General features: G+C 50.3%; 1 protein-coding gene across 1 annotated transcript; it reads right to left on the bottom strand.

Annotated features, from left to right (window-relative positions):
• Positions 1 to 16019: 16019 nt before the first annotated feature.
• LOC123405428 (polyamine oxidase 1-like) lies at positions 16020 to 17930 on the bottom strand. The gene is made up of 8 exons (XM_045099116.1): positions 17860 to 17930; positions 17634 to 17780; positions 17255 to 17510; positions 17006 to 17149; positions 16758 to 16907; positions 16417 to 16671; positions 16203 to 16284; positions 16020 to 16099 (listed from the first exon to the last, which is right to left on the bottom strand). Exons 1-8 carry the CDS (start codon positions 17928 to 17930, stop codon positions 16020 to 16022), a joined length of 1185 nt encoding a protein of 394 aa, XP_044955051.1.
• Between the last annotated feature and the right edge of the window lie 915 nt (positions 17931 to 18845).

Genomic DNA, 18845 nt, shown 5'->3' with positions numbered 1-18845 from the left:
CCCCATTTTGCTGAGGGGTGTAAGGTGCGGAGTACTGATGTTCAATTCCCTCATCACTAAGAAATTCTTCTAGGGTGTAGTTCTTGAACTCAGAGCCATTATCACTTCTTATTGCCTTGATGTCCTTGTCAAACTTCCACTGGGCTTGTTTGGCAAAATCAATGAAGGTGATCTTCGTCTCGTCCTTGGACTTGAGAAAGAACACCCATGTCTATCTTGAGTAATCATCAACAATGACTAGGCCATACTTTTTCCCTCCAAGACTTGCCCATGAAGGAGGCCCAAACAGATCCACATGAAGGAGCTCTAACGGCCTCGAAGTGGATACAATGTTCTTGGGTGGATGTTTTGATTGATGTTGTTTCCCAGCTATGCATGCAATGCACACACGGTCTTTCTTAAAAGATACATTTGTTAGTCCAAGGATGTGATTGCCGTTTAGGAGATTTTGAAGATTTCTCATGCCGACATGGGCGAGCCGGCGATGCCACAACCATCCCATGTCGGCCTTGGCCATTAGACAAGTTGTATGGAAGGCGCTCTCTTTCGAGAAATCAACCGTATAAAGGTTGCCATCCAACTCTCCAAGAAAGGCCACTTTGAGAGTGTCTCTCTTAAAGACTTTCACATCTGTTAGTCCAAATAATGTGTCATAACCGACGGAAGCCAATTGGCGAACCGAAAGAAATGATATTGAAGAGATTGGACAAGCATGAAATTTGCAATAGACATGACATTAGTGATTGCCACCTTGCCCAACCCAATTACCTGCCCTTTCGACGCTCCACCAAATACAATGCTCATGTATGGTCGAATGGCTTGCATGAAGTCATAGAGCAAGTTACTATCTCCGGTCATATGATTGCTGCATCCACTGTCGATCACCCATTTGGCTCCTCTGGAGAAAACAAGCTGTAACGAATTAAGACTTGGTTTGAGGTACCCATTTCGTCATGGGGCCTTTCACATTAGTTACAAGAGTCTTAGGGACCCAAATAGCATAGAATCGGAATGCATTACGGGGACCAATGAATTTAGCATAAACCTCTCCTTCCTTTGATTTGCGTAGTACATAGGATGGAGGCATGAATTCGGTTGTCTTATTGTGAGTAGGCGAACCCCTAGTGGCCGACCCACTCACAACCTTACCTTTCTCTTTGTGTCCCTCTCGTACAAATATTTCTTTAAGCGGAGTGGTACACTTGAGAGGAGATGCACTTTTCTTGGCGGTGCTTGGGTTGAACCCAAGCCCTTCCTCGGCAAGGCCTCCATTGTGTCGACTTAAGATCTCATTGAGAGTCTTTTGTCATTGTGCACATGTCATGAGACCTTTGTCTAGTTGTGCCTTTAGCGAACAGTTTTCCTCAAGGATAGATGTCAGTTCACTACTAGAGTTAGTAGTGCACGTATCAACATTAATAATAGGTGAGGAGTAGGCCTTAGCTAAAGTGTCAAGATAAGTAACCTTGAGTGCCTCAAAGCTCTTTGTAAGAACAGTGAGTTTCTCTTCCTTGTCTTTGAGAGACAAGGATAGACGCTCACAGTCCTTAGAAAGGGAAGCATGAGAGTTCACTAGTCAGTTTTTATCATTTAGTAACTCTTTGCACACAGATTCAGCCTTTTTCAAGGAGGCAAGATCATTAGCATGTTTATCAAGGTTTTCACCTACTTTTGAGCATAATGCATCATTTTGTGCTTCCTCATACATGACTTTCTGCTCAAGGATTTTATTTATTTCCTTCTCCTCAGTGACGAGGGTTTCGAGTTCCTTGATGGTATTGGTATGCTTACTCACCATTTCCATAAGTATGCGAAACATAGTGAGCTTCTTTCCTTTAAGAGAGCACATAAATTTGTTTATTTTAGCAAACATGGGATGATCTAAGTCATTATCCTCATAGTGATCTTCCGCATCAAGATACTCATCAGATGGGGTAGAAACTAGACTGAAGGAGTTTAACTGTGGAGTTACCTTAACCTTATCATGAGAGCTTTCATCTTACTCATCTCCCATGGCGGTCTTTGCCATCAAACACTTGTGAGCGTTGCCCTTGTAGTCCTTCATATAGTTGTAGTGAACAACATCACCACTTTTGTTGACTAGTCTCAAGGTGTTTTGTGTATCCTCAGCTACTCCGGCAACCCCACCAACATCTTCTGGATCTGATTCTTCTTGTGCAACCATTGCTCTTCCATCTGTCCTCTTGAGCTTGGAGTTCATAGGGTTTGGCAACTTCTTCTTTACAAAGGTCTTTGGAAACCTTGGTTTGTCTTCTTTCTTCTCATAAGGGCAGTCATTGGAGAAGTGGTTGGTTTCCTCACAGTTGTAGCATTTCCTTACCTTCTTCTTTGGGAATCTTCCCTTGAATTTTCCCGCACTGAACTTCTTTACAAAGAGAGCAATGTCCTCATAAGATGGGCTTTCATCAGAGTCAACATCATCACCATCTTCGCAGTCATCATCACCCTCTTCTTCTTCACTTTCTTCTTCGTCACATTCATGCTTGGCTTTCAAAGCAAGATTGATCTTTGATGTTGAAGTGCCATGCATGGCAAGGTGCTTTGTTGCATTTGCCTTTGACTCTTCAAATAATTGGAAAGTGGATATGATGTCATCTGGAGTCATTTCTTTGAACCCATGGTGCTGCCTCATGTCCCATACCATTTGATGGTGATACGGAGCAAGAGCATGAAGTAGCTTGTCCACGAGGAATCTCTTCGTCAGATTGAAACCATCTTGCGTCTTGTCACAGTCACATGACTTAATGTCTGCGTCGAGAGTCATGAGCCGTTCTAGAAGTTGCTTGGGAGATTCACCCTTTTCCATACATAAATTCTGTACTTGCCCCTTGGCAATTTCATATTGAGCAAGCCGAAGAGTGGAGGTACCGGTCTTGGTCCTTATAATGCTATCCCACAGTTCCTTGGCACTTGTGATGTGAATGTAAGGTCTCCGTTGCTTGCCATTCATTCCTTTTCTTATGCACATGATCGCAGTGTCATTGAGATGCTTGTCATAAGTTTCTCTGGGAGTGAGGCACCTTGGATCTACAGGATTGTACCCATGCTCGAGGATGTCCAACATCTCATCATTGGCGTACCTAAGATGATCCTGCATACCAACTCTCCACAAAGCAAAATCGGAATTGTCATCAAGCAAGGGAGGTTTTCCTCCAGGATTGTACTTAGATTTCTCAATTTGAGATCTAGCATAAAGCCATGGAACACTGGTTTGGTTCCTTTCCGGAGGTTGTTGGCCAAATGAAGAACCGTGCACATGTGGCCCTGAGGCCCTCGGGGACGTGGCTGTCCCCGTGGTTAGTGATGTCAGTCTTATTTGGACCAAGGCCTCAAGAGAAGCATCATGCTCCTCTTTTTGCTTGGCAAGGGCCCGTTCCAGGTCCTCAGAGGTGAAAGACTTGACTTCCGTGGAAGTCCCGTCCCTCTGCACTGGAGCTACCGTAGCTGGAATCCCGTCCATCTCGCTCTAGGGCGGTTAAGCCACAAGAATAGAGCACGAGGCTCTGATACCAATTGAAAAGGATCGAGATGGACCTAGAGGGGGGTGAATAGGTACAGTTCCAAATTTTAATAATTACTTAGCAATTTTAGGCAAAAGTGCGGAATATGAGTGTAGGCCTAATAATTGCTACGACAAGGAGTAAGCTATTTAGAGTGAAGTAAAGCAAGTGGTAAACAATAATCAAATACAAGTACGTAATAAGGATTAACACAAGTAGAGAGTTAGGGTTATGAATAACCGAAACTCCAAGAGAGACAAGGATGTATCCCAATGTTCACTTCCTTGGAGGGAAGCTACGTCACCGTTAGAGGGGCGGATGTTACCACGAAGGCACACCAACGCCACGAAGGCTCACCCTATTCTCCCTTTGAGATAACTCCACGAAGGCGTTTCTCAACCACCAGTGGTAAGCCTTGAGGTGGCTTCCAAACCTTCACAAACTTTCCGGGGGAAATCACAATGGTTTGATTCCTCTCCGAAGACTCCTACCGCCTAGGAGTCTCCAACCTCCAAGAGTAACAAGATCACGGGGATTGCTCAAAACTTGCTCAAATCACAAATCACTTTGGTGGGAAGGAGGAGAGGGAGACGATCTATCTTTTGATTGGAACAACACTCAAAGGGACTCACAAATGCTCTTGGGATCTAAGATTTGGTGTAGACAAAAGTGAGTGAGAAGAAAGGCGTTCTTGGATGTGTTCTAGCTGTGTTGGACACTCTCTCACGAAGTGGGAGAGGGGTATATATAGTGGGGAGTATAAAACAGTCGTTGGGGACACTTTAAGTCACACAAGGTCCGGACGTCCGACAGTTTACGGAAGTCCGGGCGTCCGCAAGGGGTCGGACGTCCGACAAGGGTCGGTCGTCCGGGGGCTGTAGATATGACTGGAAACATTGTGAATTGAACAACGCCCGGACGTCCGGAGAAGGCCGGAAATTCGAGTTATTCGTCTCAACTTCTTCTCGTGGGAGGTTCCGGATTTCCAAAAATCCGAGTTATAGAGCTCACGATCTTCTGGTGCAGGGCTCCGGATTTCCGAGGCTGGTCGGTCGTCCGGCCCTCGGATGTCCGGAGGGAGCCGGAAATCCGAGTTATAGAGCTCAATTTCTTCTGGTGCAGATCTCCGGATTTCCGGAGCCTGTCGATCGTCCGACCCTTGACCGGCCCTCGGACGTCCGGAGGGAGCCGGAAGTCTGAGGCAATAGACCTGTTTTGAGATAGGAGCAGAGTAGAGAATATGTGGTATTGAGCAGAATAGTGAAGATGTGGTATGAGCAAGTTCATCGCAAAACCTGTGATCCCCTCTTAATAGTGCGGGATCCCTATACTCAAGAATAGTAAACTCAAAAGGATAGTCTACATTATCTTTTATCAATCCCGAGCCTTCTTGACATATAAATCCCGATCTTCTCAGACCAGTTTGGCACATAATTCTCAATCTACTAAAGTACTTGTCATCCTGAGATACACTCAAGAAATAGGATTAGTTTCCTATGTATGTGTTTTCATTAACACCAAAAGTCGATTAGGGGCATAGCATGCACTTTCACGATCTCTGTCAAAACCATCTCTGTGAGCTCTGCCCCTGTCAATCCTCCTCTACGCGAGTACATTTCTCGAATCAAACCCAGGATTCAGCTAATCACCGAACGGGCGCCTATCGTCGTAGTGTCGGGACACATATGTACCACTCCTCAGAGAAGAATGCACCCGACGGCGGTCTACCGGCGGTGACGGTGAACAAACTGGTTTCGCACTGATCTCTCTGTTGATCCTCTCGGTAACCCCCGCCTCTGCGATGCTGAGGTGACCCTGGACTATGAACGACAATCTCTATCAAAACCATCTCTGTGAGCTCTGCCCCTGTCAATCCTCCTCCGCGCGAGTACATTTCTCGCATCAAACCCAGGACTCCGCTCATCACCGAACTGGTGCCTATCGTGGTAGTGTCGGGACACATATGTACCACTCCTCGGAGAAGAATGCACCCGACGGCGGTCATCACGGCGGCGACGGGGAACAAACTGGTTTCGCACTGATCTCTGTGTTGATCCTCTCGGTAACCCCCGCCTCTATGACGCTGAGGTGACCCTGGACTATAAACTGAACGAACTGTATTTGCTCTGGGTGAATTACTGTGCAACCTATTGAATGAATATGACACAACTGAGTTTTGTTGTTGCGCTGCTTGAAGCAAAGTACGAATCTGCTGTAAGCCTATACCAGCCTCTGAGTTTGACGGCTGAATAGAATCTGCTATCTTATTGGCACCTGCAACATTTTGTACCGTAGTACGAAATACCTCGACGTTGTTCTGTGGTCCACTCGGAAACAGCTGTTGCTGACGCCGACTGGAAACTGGAGGACGTCAGCGGGCGTGTCCACTCGACGGCTCTCCAGCCTCACGCTCGGTGCGGCCGAACCCACGCGGTCTCTCCATGGAACCTGCCATGAAGACCTCCGCCATAGGATTGCAGCTCTCTCACTCGGAAGGAACATCGGACTGATCTGACGCCGAGTCAATCGCACCTCAAAGAGGTTCGGTGGGCTTGACTGCCGCAATCTGCGAAGATGACGCTTGGCGAGCCACCGCATGTTTCACCCTGGCTGGAGTCGCGAGTGGACGGATCGCTTGTGGCGACGAGTAGTGGGGTGAACAGTCAACACTGAGGTCGACGACTGCCGAAGGAGTATGCCGCAGGAACTTGCACGGAAGTGCATTGCCCCGCGGACCGGTAGCCCTCGACGTCGAGAGGCGCCTCCTGAAGCCATGCCGAGTCATCGACAACGAAGACGAGCGCGCTGAGACGGATCTCGCAACTCAAGAACGAATCACAGCCGGAAGACATGACGGGGAATGAAAATCGCAAATTTGCCGGAAGTCGCTTAGACGCATACCCCACGGTGGGCGCCAACCGTCGTGGAAATGAACCCGACAGTAGAGGTGTGGGGTACGAAAGGAGAGGGCAAAGTCCTAGCTACGACAAGCTTGTACACAAGATGTATGAGTTTAGGCCCTCTCGTGGAGGTAACAGCCCTACATCTTAGTGCTCGGGAGATCTTGTGGTGTGAATGTGTGTTACAGGGGGTGCGAACCCTTGTGTCAAAGGGGAGGGTAGCTTATATAGAGTGCACTGCCCCTCATCAATACCAGGCAACCAAATGTTCAATCATTGGAGTTTAAAGGCCTACGTTAGTGATAACGTACGTAATCAATGTTACTCATGACGACCAGCCGAACGCTCGCCTGTCGGCCTCCCTGGATTGGCTTCTGGTCTTCTGCGTCGACTGGCTTCTGGTTTTTCCAATGGAAGTTGATTGTCAAGTGATGGGGGAAATTCTCCGAGCGATTGTTTACCGAGTGATTCAGACGCTAGGGCTATCCAGTCGGAACCCTTCTTGTAGTCTTCAAGTCTTTAATGAGGTGCCCTTAGATAGGACATGTACGTCAGGCCACAGGCCTTACCTGAGGTACATAATCCCGTCAACAACCCCCCTCACTTGTTTGTAACAATAGCATTTGACCTTTATAGTATGTTTATTCTAGAAAATACGCAAGGAAGTGAACTCCTCTTTTCCACTTCTATATTTTCTGAGTGAAACATTTGTACAAGTGTCCGACACATTAGACTTATTCTATAGCTCATATATAACTATTTTTAGATAAAAGAAACTACAAAACACGATTACATATAAGATATAACCGTCGTTTCAATGCACTACACAGGTTATCGATAAAATTAGATTAATTAACTCACAAACATCAAATCATATACTAATATACTTTCTGAGAACCCAATTCAGACCCATAAGTACAAACAAATGGAAATTTTTTAGTCGTACTCACCAAAATATTTTGTACTGTCAGTGACTCATTGTCTAGCCGAATATTACTCTTGCCTCATCGATAATCACATGACATCATATAATGCGCCCTTCCTCTGGCTTGAAGACAACAACATATTTATTTTCAGGTTTGCACTAACTCTAGAAATTCACCATATCCCGAGAGACAAAGTCGATATATTTAGTACTTTTGCTTGTTAATATATCCAGGAAAAACAGTTTTAATTACGTCCATCAGAGAATCAAATTCTGTACCAAGATATCATAAGATTGCTTATGGAATCAACGTTTATTACTGGATTTCAATTTTAGAAAGAAGTTTCTTCTGAGGTGATGTGCTGCTATAAAGGGCATGCCAATTGAGATGGTAAACTTAGTCAATAGAATAAAAGTAAGGAACAACAAAATAGATGTGTTACATGTGGACAAATACTAAAACATGACCTCATGAAAAGATCACATAAGCCTGTTGTAGTTGTTCATAGAGGAACATAGAAGCTTTATGCAGGAAGGAACAATCGGGTATTCCCACAAGCAAAAACACACTTCTCAAAAGCTTCTTATGAATTAAATATATTCATTGAATGAGAAATGCCCCGAAGACTAATTTTCCAATGCCTCTCATGAATAGTTTATGCTCGCAAAGTATTGTTGGTGCAATCTAATTCTCCTATATCTACAGTAAAATCTTGTTCTTCTACCCAGCTTAAAAAGTTAGTTGCGACCATAAAAAAGTATCGTCCAGGCATTTAATTAGGGAAGTTGCAATGGGTATCGCTCACTTGCCCTGCAAATTAGTACATGCAGCAAACTCAGCCTCATATGCCCAACGAAACTTTATGCAACGACCCAAGCCTGGCTTCTGGGACTGCACACATTAATCTTGAAAAATTGTAATCAAAGAGGGCAAAACGAACAACTCACATAAATCTTGACTGTGATGTTGCTTATCCACGTGCATGCATTGACAATTTCTTTCTCACTGCGAAAGCAGAGAGAACTTCTAGAAGAACAAAAGAAAACCATAAACTGCAATTAGGCAAAAATTGAGAACAATCTTAAACTCGTACCTGAAGTTAGAAAATTGTTGTTGACATCAACCATCGATGTCAACTCAGTAAGATGGATTAACTCTGTCTATATTGATCTGATGTATATGGGTGTGTTTATATACACAGGAGTACAGCGAGAGAGAGGAGGGAGTTACAACAGAAACCGTGGCACCCACGCCGTGCATGCATGCGAGAGGGAAGCCGACGTGCATGGGAGCGTGGGCGTGAGGCGCCGTGGGACTCGCTCCTGAGAGTTAACCTCGAGCTGACGGTGGGGCTGGATTATGTTTCCAACACCCCCCGGCAGCCAAAACGTGGTGTTCGCCGACGTTTAGGCTGGAACGGAAATCGACGAGAACATGAGTAGGCAACCCCTTCGTGAAGATGTCCGCGAACTGAGATGACGTAGGGACATGGAGGACACGTACTTCGCCGAGAGAGACACGCTCCCGAACGAAGTGAAGGTCGATCTCCACGTGCTTCGTGCGCTGGTGCTGGACGGGGTTGCTGGACATGTACATGGCGCTGATGTTGTCCCAGTAGACCACAGTGGCGCGAGGCGGCGGCCGGTGGAGCTCCGTGAGAAGCTGCCGCAACCAGCAAGCTTCGGCGACGGCGTTGGCGATGCACCGATATTCAGCCTCCGCACTAGAGCGGGAGACAGTGCTCTGCCGTTTCAAAGACCAGCTAACAAGGTTGTTGCCGAGGAAGACAACGAAGCCGGATGTGGACTTGCGGTTATCGGGGCATCCCGCCCAGTCTGCATCCGTGTAGGCCGTCAGGTCGCTGCTGTCAGAGCGGAAGTAGTTCAGGCCGAGGTGGGTAGTCCCTCGAACGTAGCGGAGGACCCGCTTGACCATCTGGTAGTGAGCCTCCCGGGGATCACGCATGAACATACAGCATTGTTGAACATCATAGGACAGATCGGGGCGCGTACGAATGAGATACTGGAGCGCTCCGGCGAGGCTGCGGTAGAGTGGTGGGTCGTGGAAGGCGGTGGCAGCGGAGAGCTTGGAGGTGGTGTCGACTGGGGTGGAAACCGGCTTGCAATTGAGCATGCCGGTGCGCTCGAGGATCTCCAGGGCATACTGCTCCTGCGAGAGGTGGAGACCGTCGGTGGTGTGATGGACATTAATGCCCAGGAAGTGGTGGAGGGATCCCATGTCGGTCATGGAGAACTCACGATGGAGAGAGGAGATGATGCGTTGTAGGAAGGCGGTGTTGCTGGCAGTGAGGATTATGTCGTCGACATAGAGGAGCAGGAATGCTGTGTCTCTGCCGCGGTGGAGGGAGAACAGCGAGGAGTCCGCCTTGGAGGCAGTGAAGCCGAGGGAGAGAAGGTAGGACGTGAAGCGAGCGAACCATGCGCGGGGAGCCTGCTTGAGGACGTACAAGGAGCGGTTGAGGCGACATACGTCGCGCGGCCGCGCAGCGTCGACGAAGCCGGCTGGTTGAGTGTTGTAGACCGTCTCAGCGAGATGCCCATGGAGGAAGGCATTCTTGACGTCGAGCTGGTGGATGGGCCACGAGCTGCCGGCGGCAAGACTGAGGACGACGCGATTCGTGGCGGGTTTGACGACGGGACTGAAGGTCTCGCCGTAGTCAACCCCAGCCTGTTGTGTGAACTCGCGAAGCACCCACCGCGCCTTGTACCGTGCGAGAGTCCCGTCGGGGTTGAACTTATGCCGAAAGATCCACTTCCCGCTCACCACGTTCGCACCTGCAGGACGAGAAACCAGCGACCAAGTGTCATTCCGTAACAACGCGTTATACTCATCGAGCATGGCAGCGGCCCAGTTCGGATCCTGAAGAGCTACACGGTAGGAGGAGGGTATGGGGCTGACGGACGGTGAAACGGTGAGGTTGGCGTGCTTCTTGGGTAGGAAGAAGACGGACTCGACGCGCGTGTGCATGGGGTGCAGATTGGCAGGCGGGCGGATGGGAATGGCATGAGGTGGGAGAGGGCGCGGAGCCGACGACGGGCCAGCAGTAGCGGTGGGAGCAGGAGAGGCGGCATCATGGGCGTCTGCGACTGGTGGAGCTGCATGCGAGACGGAAGGAGGACCGGGGGTAGCCGGCGAGATGGGGGGAGTTGCATGCGAAAGTGTACGGGAGGTGGGGGTGCATGCGAAAAGGGACGAGAGGTGGGTCGAGCGGCCGACGCGGGGGACGCGCGAAGCGGTGGTTGAGGTGGGGCGGGAGGCGTGGTTAGTTGGGTGCAACTGGGGCCGGCTGGCGCAATGGAGTTGGCGCGGTCGGCTGCGCGGATCCCGGGGCCGCAGGTGCTGCCCAGGACGAGGTAGGCAGGATTTGGGGGTGAGCGAGATGGGGAACCGGGGCAGGTGGAGTGGGGCCGGGGAGATCTGGCGGAGGAGATGTGGCTGCAAAGGGGAAGGTGCGCTCGTCAAAAGTGACGTGGCAAGAGATGTAGACACGACGGGTGCGTAGGTCAAGGCACCGGTAGCCTTTGTGCTCGAGGGGATAGCCAAGAAGAACACAAGGGTTGGATCATGGCGCAAGTTTGTGAGGGGCTAAGTGGGTGAGGTTGGGGAAGCAAAGACAACCAAAAACGCGTAAGTGGTCGTAGGTTGGGTGAAGGCCGTGGAGAAGGAAGAATGGGGTGAGCTGGTTGACGGCGGAGGAGGGGCGGCGATTGATGAGGTAGTTGGCCGTATGAAGAGCCTCGACCCAATATTCGGGCGGCATGTGAGCGTGAACCAGGAGCGTGCGGAGGACATCGTTGGTGGTGCAAAGGAGACGCTCAGCCTTGCCATTTTGCGGGGATGTGTGTGGGCAGGAGAGGCGGAAGGAGACGCCGAGAGAGGAGAGGTAGGAACGAAGGGCATGGGAGAGGAACTCCCCGCCGTCGTCATATTGGATGCACTTAATGGTGAGGTTATATTGGGTGTAGACGTAAGCGGAAAAACGTTGAAGGGTGCCCGCTGTGTCAGATTTGTGGCGGAGGGGAAAAGCCCACGAGTAATGCGTGTAATCATCGAGCACAATGAGGTAATATTGGTAACCGGAAAAACTGCAAACAGGGGAGGTCCATAAATCACAATGAATAATCTGAAAAGGTGCGGTAGTATGCGAGAGGGATTTAGGGAACGGTAAACGTGGTTGCTTGCCGATCTTACAAGATCCACAGATCACAGAACTAGGCAGATTATTACATGAATCAAGGAAATTGTTTGCTAAAATAGAAAGAGAGGCACGGCTGGGATGCCCGAGCCGCAGATGCCACAAATCGCCGGAGCAGGAAATGGAGAGTGAGCGCGCCGTCTTGGGTCGGAAGAAACGGGTACAGATCGCCGGAGCTACTGGACCTCATGATGAGTCTCCCCGTTGCTATGTCCTTCACAGAGAAACCAAAGGGGTCAAATGAGACAATACACCAGTTGTCACGAGTAAAACGTCGAACAGAAATGAGGTTTTGGATAATATGAGGAGAGACTAAGATGTCATTTAGGTGGAAGGGAGGGAGGGTGGTTGAACCGGTAGCAACAACAGGAAGGGTAGAGCCATCGCCAACGGTAATGCTCGAGGGGAAACGCGTGGAGACGGAGGACCGGTCGAGGTTACCTGACGAGCCGGCGACGTGGGAGGTTGCTTCGGTGTCCATGTACCAGTCGGACCCGGAGGGTTGTTGCGGCATGTTGGCGAAGGCATGGGCCATCATGGCCTGCTGATCCCACTAGGGCGCGGACGAGGAGGAGCCGACGACGGGGTACGCCTGGTGAGGAGCGGGAGGTCGAGGACCGAGAACGCCCGCGGCGTTGGGCGGCGCCCAGGTGGCACGCCACTGCTGTGCCGTTGGGAGCGAAGTACCCCATCCAGGGCTACTGCTGCGGCGGCCCGACACGTCCCGCGCCACCGCTGGAGGAGGCACCGGGGTGACCGCGGCCGCGGCCGCGACCACGACCGCCGCGTTGACGATCGCCGAAGGAGTTGTTGGAGACCGGCGTTTTGCCCTTGTCGGCGGGAGCAGGTGGAGGCGTACGATCGCCGCCACCGAAGGAGGGCCCGCCCCCGGAAGAGGGCCCCGCATGGCCGATGGAGAGAGCCGTAGCGCCGGTGGCTCGCTCCCGTTCGATGACAGCGATCTCCTCCAGGAGCAGCCGCGACCGAGCCTGTAGGAAGGCCGGGAAGGGATGCTGCATGGGGAGGAGAGTGGCCATGACATGGAAGCGACGGCTCAGCCCCCGGATGAGCTGGAGAGTGAGGGAGCGGTCGGAGACCGGTTCGCCTACGTCGGACATGGCGACAGCGAGTTGTTGTAGACGGCGGCAGTACTGGGCGACAGTCATGTCGCCCTGGACGGTGGCGCGGAAGTCGGCGCCGATGTGAACGGCGCGGCCAGCGGCGTTGTCCCGGAAGAAGATCTCCAGCTGCTACCAGAGTAGGAACGCGGTGCTCTCCGGCGTCTGGATGGTGTCGTAGAGGTCGTCGGAGATTGTCGCCTAGATCCACAGGACGATGGTGATATCATCGTTGCGCCAGACTGCGTTCTCGCGCAGAGGTTCGACGTCCTCGAGGACGTGATCCTCCACCCGGTACTTGCACAGAACGAACCAGAGGAGTTGCCTCCACTTCGAGTAGTTGCCGGAGTCGAGGGAGAGTTTGAAGGGGATGTAGGAGGCGATGTTGACGTGGTGCATAGACGGGGGTGGGGCGAGGGGAACCTGAGGAGGGGCGAGGGCGAGGGCCCGAGCTTCGGGTTGCAGGACCCGCAGGGGGCGCACCGCGGGCGCGGGCGTTGGGGGAAGCTGGCGCCGCGGCTACGGGGGAAGCAGGCCGGGCGACAGGCGCTGGCGGGGCCAGTGCTGGCTCGGGGGCGACGCAGGGAAGGACGAAAGGAGCGTCGGCGTCCCCGAGCAAACGAGTGCGACGGAGTGGACGTCGGAAACTCATGGCGGAAGCGAGGGAGGGATCGGTGGACGTCTGATACCAAGTAAGAAGTGCATGCTCTAACCAATGCAACCAAAAGACCGACCTGATGGAAGAGACTAGGCAATACATTTATACGTCAACAATTGTAGAAGTGCATGCTCTAACCAATGCAACCAAAAGACCGACCTGATGGAAGAGACTAGGCAATACATTTATACGTCAACACTGCCCCTCACGTGTGGCTTCCTCAGGCCTAAACGTGGACCGAAAGTGGGCTGCAATTTAATTGCGTCAGCTGGGTCTTGAATTCAAGACCTCTTGACTCTAATATCACGTAAGATGGATTAACTCTGTCTATATTGATCTGATGTACATGGGTGTGTTTATATACACAGGAGTACAGCGAGAGAGGAGGGAGTTACAACAGAAACCGTGGCACCCACGCCGTGCATGCATGCGAGAGGGAAGCCGACGTGCGTGAGAGCTTGGGCGTGAGACGCCGTGGGACTCGCTCCTGAGAGTTATCCTAGAGCTGACGGTGGGGCTGAATTATGTTTCCAACAAACTCATCGAAGAAGTGGAGTACAAGATCGACGAGAGGCCTACCTTGGCTTTGGCAAGCACGAGGATGGCGTAACATTGCTCCAAGTCGAAGGCCTTGTCCATCATGACCATGAGGGCCCCTGCCATCCTGCTCATAGAACAACATGACCAGCAATAGAACTGAGTAATGCGTCCGCAACAGAAGGCTGCCGCACGAGTCCTCCATCTCCGCAACGCAGCCCGTGTCAAGGTCAGGCACCGTCGCAAGTCATCACTGTTGCGTGCCCAAGCCGATGTGGCGTTTGAGTCCCATCCCACTGCTGCTGAGTTTGCCGACCCAAGGCAGCGAGAGGAGGGAAGGCTAGGACCGGCAGGGGAGGCGGCGACCCGTGGCAGAAGTCGAGCATGAGGGCGGGGTTGAGGGTGGCGAGCAGGGATGAAAGCAGAGGACAGAGCGGCAGGAGGCGGGGCTGATTGAGGAGGTCACGTGTGGCGGCCGCGGTGCGAGGAAACCTAACCCGCATGAGAGGAGCGAGAGCGCGGGCAAATTGATTTTCTCGGGGACTCGAGACCGGAGGTTAGAAAACTGGTGGGCGTAAAAAATCTGTGGAGGGGCAGCGTACAAGTGGGCAGTCCTGATCAAACGGACCGGCCGGCGGTCATAAACGGGTCTGGCACGGCAGCCCGCCCACGCACAAATATTAGCCGAACCGTATCGTGTCGGCTCACGTGCGCAGCCTCTCGGTCCAGACACGGCATGAAGGCTACACGAGTCGGCCTGTGGACACACCAGCCCCGATAGCCTATTAGTTTTTTATTTATTTTAGACTGTTATTTGGGTTGATTTACGCCTGTTCAGCTGTATTTTGGACCAACTTTAACATACTGGGCTGTTTTTTAAACCGATTTTGACCTACTAAGTTTTTTTTATCTTATATATATAAATAAATAATAAATATGATAAACGGGTCGTGTTGTGCCGGCCCACGTATCCAGCCCTCAGGCCCAGACACGGCCCGAGGCGGGCTGCGTGCCTGGCACGACCCAATTAGCCCGTGACGTGCCGGGTCCGCGTGTTTCCGAACCGGTCCAAAAAGAACATCCGTTTGGTAAGCTTTGCAAGTGGGAGGGGGATCGATAGATGAAAACTAGCAAAGGGTTCCGTGCGTTGCAACGGAAAAAGAAATACCATATATTTTTAGTTTACGAAAAGCGATTTATAATTTAAGTATTTGTAGCTACGACCCAAACAAAGATGATTTTAGCCTACAAAAATATAATTCAAGATTTCAGAGATCTTCATTTTAATACGGCTTGTATGTAGATTTAGTACATACAAAGAAACGGTCAAGTGATCTTTAATTTCGTCCCTAATCGTGATTTTGCTGAGATGTTCATCCACAATTCAAATTAGTACCGGTATGAAAGGAAGACGGATAATGCATTATTGATTAAGATTGCATCCTAGATAACATTTTCAAAATTGTTAACAGGTAAAATAATACATCATATTAAGATTCTACATATTTTTCTAATCAAAATTCATATATAACATGTTTAATTTGGAGTTATGGTTTAGAAGATATGAGTATTTAAAAAAATATTTAATATGTACTACGGGTTTAATGTCATAAACATCAAACGGTTTTTCATAAAATAACATAATGGACTAAGAATATCTATTTCCTTTATTAGTAGGTATAGGTAGGTGTAGATGTCCGATCACACGAAATAAACAGGGTAGTATATCACATACGAATCGCCCCGGTCGAAGAAACAATATCATGAATGCATGATTCAGAGAAGATTTCATTCAACTTAAGAACTTGAGTATCCCACCGATAACAAGACACAAGTGGCAATCTTCAGAAGAGTTTACAACCTGAACAATTGATTAAACACAAACAGATGACGTGATGACAGACACATGACACTATCCGGAGAGGCTGCTCTAGCTATCACGTAGATGCAGATGTGTAGTCTGCCATCACTTAACTGACGTCCATCCGTTCAATTTCATTGGAACAGACACCATATGCTTACGATGCTTGGCCTACAATGAGAAATAAAAACAGCATAATGATCGATCTGGTGTCCGGGCTCTGCCATCGCGTAACATGATACCAGTTTATGCAGAGGTTATTACTTAGTACCTCTTAATTCTCTAGTCAAACTTGCCCGGGATGTGGTATTTGCACATTCTCTTCTGAGCACACTTGATCAGAATATCTGCAGAGTCAATACCTAGCAAAAAGACGCCAAGTACACGCATAAGCACAAAATCAGCAATAGCATAGAAATGTTCTATCCCCAACATTAGGCATATATAAGACGTTGTCATACATACCTGAAAGATAAGCTCCATGGACATAACCGTTGTAGTGCTCGCTGGTGTGCTCCCCGGTGAAGTAAACCCTCCCGACCGGTGCCTATGCAGCACAGTCAAAAATCACAGAAAGTGTCAAATGAGCAATGTAGATTGCCGATCGACAGGTAAATTTACAATGCCGATCAACAGGTAAATTTACAATGCCGATCGACAGGTTTGGGGTACGATGCACCCTGAGCAGGTCGTATTCGTAGCGGTTGACGCCGATGGGCCAGTTGGAGCAGGTGCCCCTGTAGAACCTGTCGGACCACCACCGTGGCACGAGGGTGTCCGTCGCGTCGGGGACGTCCTCGCCGGGGAACATGCTCCTCAGCACCTCCACGACCTCCGCCTTGGTCTGGTTGTCCGGCTGCTGCTCGATCCGCCTCGACTCCTCGTCGGTGACGGTGACCAGGAGAACGTTGGCGTCTGGGTACTGCGCCTCAAACTCCCGAACATACAGCAATTCAAGATCACCGATGAAGTTTTGAGTTGCAAGATCAGTGTAGGCACAGATTGTGATTGATTGATTACCTGCCACACTCCGTAGTAGCCTCTCCTGCTGCTCGCGTAGAGGAAGAACTCCCTCCCTTTCCCTTGGGGCCAGAACTTGCGGAGGAACTTGACGAAGATCTTGGTGTACACGGCCATGTCGAACTGGTAGATCAAGAGAACCTTCCACGTCTGGTGCATTTAATTAGTATGATGAAAGTAGTTCAGGGTTCAGCTCGGAGCCAACGCATCATCGTTCAAGAAGTATTTTGGCGAGAGAGACGACTGACAGGAAGCCGTGGCTTGAACTGTATAAGGTCGGATTGCAGGACCCCGACGCTGGTGGAGACCATGACGTAGTCTGCCTTGTACACCTTGGCGTCCTCCGTCCTCACGGTGACGCCGCCACCAGAGTGGGAGATCTCTGTCACCACCTACAAACAAAACAATGCATTATCTTACTGCCTAATGATAGCTGAAGGGAAGATGCAAATGCAATGCAGGTTCGTTGGACGTTGGGTATATATATATGTGTGTGCCTTGTTGAGCTGGAGGCGGGGGTTGACGATGTTGCCGGACTTGTCGGCCTTGAGGTACTGGCCGGCGAGGTAGTACACGACGGCCTCGTAGCCGCGCTGGTCGGCGACGAAGTAGATGTCGTCGTCGAAGTCGGTGAAGGTGGCGAGAGGGACCACGTTCTGCAGGCTGGTCACGCGCGGCGGCTCCGCGAACTCGTAGTCGTGCTTGAAGTAGTCCAGAACCATGTTCACCGGCGACGCCGGCCCGTTGGGCAAGCTGATGCGCAAACCAACACGTCCAAGAGTATAGGAATTCATCAGCAGACTAATTAACTGAACAAGCAAGTTCTCTCGATCGGCCTTCTCTGCACTGCAGGCCAAAACCAAAACTCGTACGTACTAGTCGTTGAGGCGTTGCATGGCGAGGATGGACATGTCGTCCTGCCCGCTGGGGCGCAGCTTGGCGGAGAGTTTCTCGCCGCCCTCTTCCACCTCATCCCACCGGTCGAGCCTCTTCTGCACGTAGGCTCTCTCGTAGACGCCGCCCCTGTGAAGGTGTCGTTCAGTTATGTTTATATTTAGTTTTTCATAAAGCTAGCATGCATGCATCCTGCCAACCAGCATACGTTGCTATGACGTAACTGATTCCTTTGACGTGGCAGTTTTGGAAACAAGGGAATGCGAGAGCATTTGCCATCATTAGGCTGCAGTGCACGATCAACAACGAAATCGATGTTCAGCTGCCGCCATACTTCCATGCATCAACACAATTAACTAGTAGACTAGTATGTATCCAAGAGTCCCCTAGGGTTTAGACCTAGCGTTTTCTTCTCCTCCGGCGGCGATCGCCGAGAGTACGTTGGAAACCACCGGAGTTTATTCGCGGTTGTCGTGGAGTCGTGACGCCCTACTACATACCGGCTTGCGGTCTGCTTAGGGTTGTGTTTTGGGGCTCCCTCTTGGCAGCCTTGCCATGGCGGGTGCTGAAAGTAGCTCCCGGTCGAGGAAGATGGAGGAACCAAGCAATCTCCTAGAGCTGTTACACCTTGAGGAAAACGAACTTGATGATCTGATCTGGGAAGAGGAGGCTGATGATCCGGAGGATAAACCAAAGTAGCTCGCCCTGGCTAGGGTTTTGACATCAAAATCTTTTAGCCAGGGTGCACTGATTGCTGATATGAGGGCTGCGTGGAATCCGGCGTAGCAGGTAACGTGGAGGCGCATAAACCCTAATTTGTTCTCGATTCAGTTTAGATGTCTTGCAGATTGGAACAAGGCAATGCACGAGGGGTCGTGGGAGTTTAGAGGATTTGGAGCTCTGATCATGGCAGATTATGATGGTTTCTCAAATCCTGAAGCTATCAAACTAGAGAGGTTGGAAACGTGGTGCCAAATCCACAAGCTTCCGGATGCTGTCCTGAAAAACGAGAACTTTGTCAAAAATATGGCAAAAAGGATCGGAGAAGTTCAAGAACTGCAAATAACTCTCCCGAGTGGATTCATTGGCCAATTTATTCGTGTTCGGGTGAAGCTGGATGTTAACCAGAAATTGACACGATTTGTGAGTTTCACCAAGTCCGGGAAAACCCTGTTTTTCCAAGTAAAATATGAG

The sequence above is a fragment of the Hordeum vulgare genome, chromosome 6H (assembly GCF_904849725.1).
Source record: "Hordeum vulgare subsp. vulgare chromosome 6H, MorexV3_pseudomolecules_assembly, whole genome shotgun sequence".
Classification (NCBI taxonomy): domain Eukaryota; kingdom Viridiplantae; phylum Streptophyta; class Magnoliopsida; order Poales; family Poaceae; genus Hordeum; species Hordeum vulgare.
The sequence above is the reverse complement of the archived record's forward strand: the minus strand, read 5'-3'. Positions and strand labels throughout refer to the sequence as shown.